This window comes from Lutjanus erythropterus, chromosome 6 (genome assembly GCF_056507025.1).
Source record: "Lutjanus erythropterus isolate fLutEry1 chromosome 6, fLutEry1.hap2, whole genome shotgun sequence".
Taxonomy (NCBI): Eukaryota; Metazoa; Chordata; class Actinopteri; order Lutjaniformes; family Lutjanidae; genus Lutjanus; species Lutjanus erythropterus.
Window position 1 is genome coordinate 562,033 of NC_139322.1, and position 4,484 is coordinate 566,516.

Genomic DNA, 4,484 nt, shown 5'->3' on the forward strand with positions numbered 1-4,484 from the left:
TTGTGTCGTCGTGTAGTTGAGTCGTCGTGTAGTCGAGTCGATGAGTCGTCGTGTCGTCGAGTTGTTGTGTCGTCGAGTCGTCGTGTAGTCGAGTCGTTGAGTCGTCGTGTCGTCGTGTCGTTGAGTCGTCGTGTAGTTGAGTAGTCGAGTCATCGTGTCGTCGAGTCGGTGTGTCGTCATGTAGTCTAGTCGTCGTGTTGTCGTGTCGTCGAGTCGTCGTGTCGTCATGTCATGGAGTCATCAAGTCATCATGTTGTCATGTTGTCGTGTCGTCGAGTCGTCGTGTCGTCATGTCATGGAGTCATCATGTCATCATGTTGTCATGTTGTCGTGTCGTCATGTCATGGAGTCATCATGTCATCATGTTGTCATGTTGTCGTGTCGTCAAGTCGTCGTGTCATCATGTCATGGAGTCATCATGTCATCATGGTGTCATGTTGTCGTGTCATTGAGTCATCGTATCGAGTCGTCATGTTGTCGTGTCGTCGAGTCGTCGTGTCGTCATGTCATGGAGTCATCATGTCATCATGGTGTCATGTTGTCGTGTCGTCGAGTCGTCGTGTTGTTGTGTAGTTGATCTCACCAGGTCGTGGTTGGTGGAGTTGGAGTCGTCTTCAGGAAACGGTTTAGAAACTCCCAGCGCGACACAGTTAGCAAAAATGGCTAACAGGATGAAGATATCAAACGGTCTGAGAGACAGGTTAAGGAAGCTCAGCAGGGACAAAACTACACAAACTGTTAATAAATAATCTCACATATGTGATGATTCCAGAGTCCAGACGTGTCGGAGGTAAACTTTCCTCTTACTGAATCATTATATGAGTTCACATATAAACACACTCAGTCAATGTTTTTAATGTTTCTGATCACATGACGAACGTCCAGTGTTCATCCTCTTTTAGTTTCCACCAACAACTCAGAACAAATATCTGATTCTTTTTCACTCTGTGAAAAGCTGCATTCATTTTCACCAGTTAGTCGCTAACTAGTTCACAGCTTTTGATTATTAAAAGGAAGAAAAATTATCTTTGGGAAAATATCAGAACTTTGGTCTCAGGTGGTTGGAGGGGCGTGTCCTGTCTGTTGGCTGCAGGAAGCCTGCTGTTCCACTGTAGAACAGCCACCTGTGACGTACAGAGAGTCTGTTACTGGTCAGAGGAACAGTCAAGCTGGAGATACAGTTGTTTTTATGTTCTCATGATGGCTGCCTCTGTATCTGTTTGGAGCGTCTGTCTGTCCACATGATCAGAAATGAATGGTCATCAGTCGGTACGTTAGCAGCAACAACAATGGCAGAAAGTGTTTGAAGACAAGTTAATGGTCACATCTGTACGACGTGTCATCGTGTTGCACAGCGACAGATCAGTTCCACTTCAGAAGTTGACACGGAACCAAACATTGACCTCCGTCAGTGTCTCCATGTTTACATCCTGAACTTCTATACAGTCTGAGTTCTCTGATGTGGCCTCGATGTGCAGACTACAGCCACAAATATTCACATTCTGATTAATATTGGATGAGTTACAGGTGAGAAAGTAACAGGTGAGACGCTGTGTGTGCATTTACACACGAGGCACAGCAGCACTTTGACTATTTAATCCTGTTTCTTCTGCAGAGTTTCTTCTGTCCTGTCAAGTTTAGAACCACAGTTTGATTTGCTGCAGTGACATTACCGCATGAATCAAAAAAAAAAAAAAGAATCACCTGAGCAGCTTGTTCAGCTCAACATCATTCAAAAGGTAACAGAGCCCACAGAGACGGTGGGGTGCAGCTGCAGGTGAGTGATTCATGAAGTCAGAGCTCACCTGTGCATCACTGTCCTCAAGTAACACACAGAGTAAATCAACAAGTGTGTGAAAGCAGCTGGTTGTCTCTGTGAACACACGGTTAAAAAGTGACACACTTACACCAACAACCACACCAGCATCTAACCAGATCACAGTGACATCATACATTTATATACCATTTAGTGTGTTAAAGCTGAGCAGCTAATTAGCTAGCTAGCCTGCAAACACTGAAATATGGTCTCCACAGATAATTAATATTATCCACATTTCTGTAATTCTGATCAGCTGTGATCATGGAGCTTCTCACCGTGCAGACAGAAAAAGTTCAAATGTCAACATTGTTATTTTTAGTTACATCGTGCACAAATTCATGTTTCCTCCCCGCACATGCAGATAATTTAACTAATGACTCTAACTGCCCATTAGTAAAGAAAAGCAAGTGAACTGGTATAAAGCTGCCCTCTGATTGGTCAGAGTAAAGGATACTTCCATTCAACAATAGAGAGAGCGGCTCGTCTGATTGGATTGTTGAGTTTCAGACAGAATAACGCCCGGGGAGCTCGCTGGACCTGATTACTGCCCTGGACCTGAGGAGGAAGAGTCACACCTTCATCATCATCATCATCATCATCATCATCATCACCATCAGCTGCTAATGTTAGCATGATGTTAGCATTAACTAGCCTACCACCAAAGGTAGCAAATGAATATTATTTCCAAGACCAGGAGTTAGCATATCCATTACTAATGTTGCAAATTTGCTTGTTTTGTAGGTTTACAGGTAACATTCAGGTACATCACCTGTCAGGGAGGAACCTGAAGAATGAAGACTGCTATATTAGAGTTTAAGCTAACGTTAGCTGCTCTGTGCTGGTCTTTACTGGAGTTCATACAGACACATTCATGAAACTCATCAGTTGGTCCTCGTTCTCAAAACATTTTGTCTGGTCAAACATTTGAAAAGAAAAACAGTCAGGTATCGTCTCACCTGTCTCTTAGCCTGTTGTCTCACCTGTCTCTTAGCCTGTTGTCTCACCTGTCTCTTGGTGTGTTGTCTCACCTGTCTCTCAGCGTGTTGTCTTTCATGTCTCTTAGCGTGTTGTCTCACCTGTCTCTTAGCATTTTGTCTCACCTGTCTCTTAGCGTGTTGTCTCACCTGTCTCTTAGCGTGTTGTCTCACCTGTCTCTTGGCGTGTTGTCTCACCTGTCTCTTAGCCTGTTGTCTCACCTGTCTCTTAGCGTGTTGTCTCACCTGTTTCTTAGCGTGTTGTCTCTCATGTCTCTTGGTGTGTTGTCTCACCTGTCTCTTGGCGTGTTGTCTCACCTGTTTCTTAGCGTGTTGTCTCACCTGTCTCTTGGCGTGTTGTCTCACCTGTCTCTTGGCGTGTTGTCTCACCTGTTTCTTAGCGTGTTGTCTCACCTGTCTCTTGGCGTGTTGTCTCACCTGTCTCTCAGCGTGTTGTCTTTCATGTCTCTTAGCCTGTTGTCTCACCTGTCTCTTAGCGTCTTGTCTCACCTGTCTCTTGGCGTGTTGTCTCACCTGTCTCTTAGCCTGTTGTCTCACCTGTCTCTTGGCGTGTTGTCTCACCTGTTTCTTAGCGTGTTGTCTCACCTGTCTCTTGGCGTGTTGTCTCACCTGTCTCTTGGCGTGTTGTCTCACCTGTCTCTTGGCGTGTTGTCTCACCTGTCTCTTGGCGTGTTGTCTCACCTGTTTCTTAGCGTGTTGTCCTCTCCTCCTCTGTGTTCCAGTTGAACTTGTGGTCGAGTGAAGCGTGTCAGTCCTCGTCATCCTCACTCCTCCCTCGTTCTCTCCGTCCAGCTCTTCATCCCACTCTGCATCCCTCTCCTCTCCTCCTCCTCCTTCTCCTCCTCCTCCTCCTCCTCCTCCATCCCCCTCTCCTCCCTCCTCCTCCTCTTCCTCACCTTCACCTCCTCCCTCCTCCCCATCCACTGCTTTGGTGTAGCCATTACGCCCAGAACCTGCAGACAGACAGAGAAGATTTCATCACCTTCAGCCTTTTGAATTATATTTAATATTTTCTGAAAATCAAACATCTCAGAGACAAATGTACTTTTTACTTCACTGCAAAAAATGAGACATTGTTATATATTTAAACAGTGTTTTTGTCTTGTGACATCTCACCAAAAACACACCACCTCACCTCTTGTCATTTCTGAAGTGTCTGTGAAACCATTTTTAGAATTTAATGTTCTGAATAACTGCAGCAGCTCTAGAATCATTTCATTCCTGTAACACTTGTCACCTGCTGTCCCAGTTTCCTCAGAGTCAACAAATTTCTCTCTGCTGTTGTCTCTGTTGGAAAGATAAACGATAAAGTGAACACCCTCTACTTCGCAACAGTTCACAGATGTTACCATGGAAACCTCCTCCAGTCCCTGTCACATTATAGCCACCCCTCCATTGGTCCATGGTTCTTGTTACGCGTTTTACGTAATATTTGTTTTGTAATGTAATTTTCATCTTTCACATAATCTTCATCTTATTTCATATTGTTCTGAGTCAGTGCCCAGTGCATCATGGGTAACTGTGAAGGTCCCATTAATGCTGACAGGTTCATACAGGTGTTGGAGAGACACATGCTGCCATCACTGACGTCTTCTTCAGAGACGTCCCTGATTATTTCAGAGAGACGATTCTGAGACACGTTGTGGACGTGTTCCAACAGCGTGTCTTCA

The 4,484-nt window shown here is 44.8% G+C and overlaps 1 protein-coding gene across 1 annotated transcript in view; it reads right to left on the reverse strand.

Annotated features, from left to right (window-relative positions):
• Positions 1-4,218, reverse strand: part of LOC146324543 (voltage-dependent L-type calcium channel subunit alpha-1D-like) — a 21,330-nt gene extending 17,112 nt beyond the window's left edge. The window contains 4 exon segments of the mRNA XM_084722026.1: positions 584-689; positions 2,274-2,374; positions 3,496-3,767; positions 4,164-4,218. Of these exon segments, the coding sequence (XP_084578152.1) occupies positions 584-689; positions 2,274-2,374; positions 3,496-3,767; positions 4,164-4,218 (534 nt within the window).
• Between the last annotated feature and the right edge of the window lie 266 nt (positions 4,219-4,484).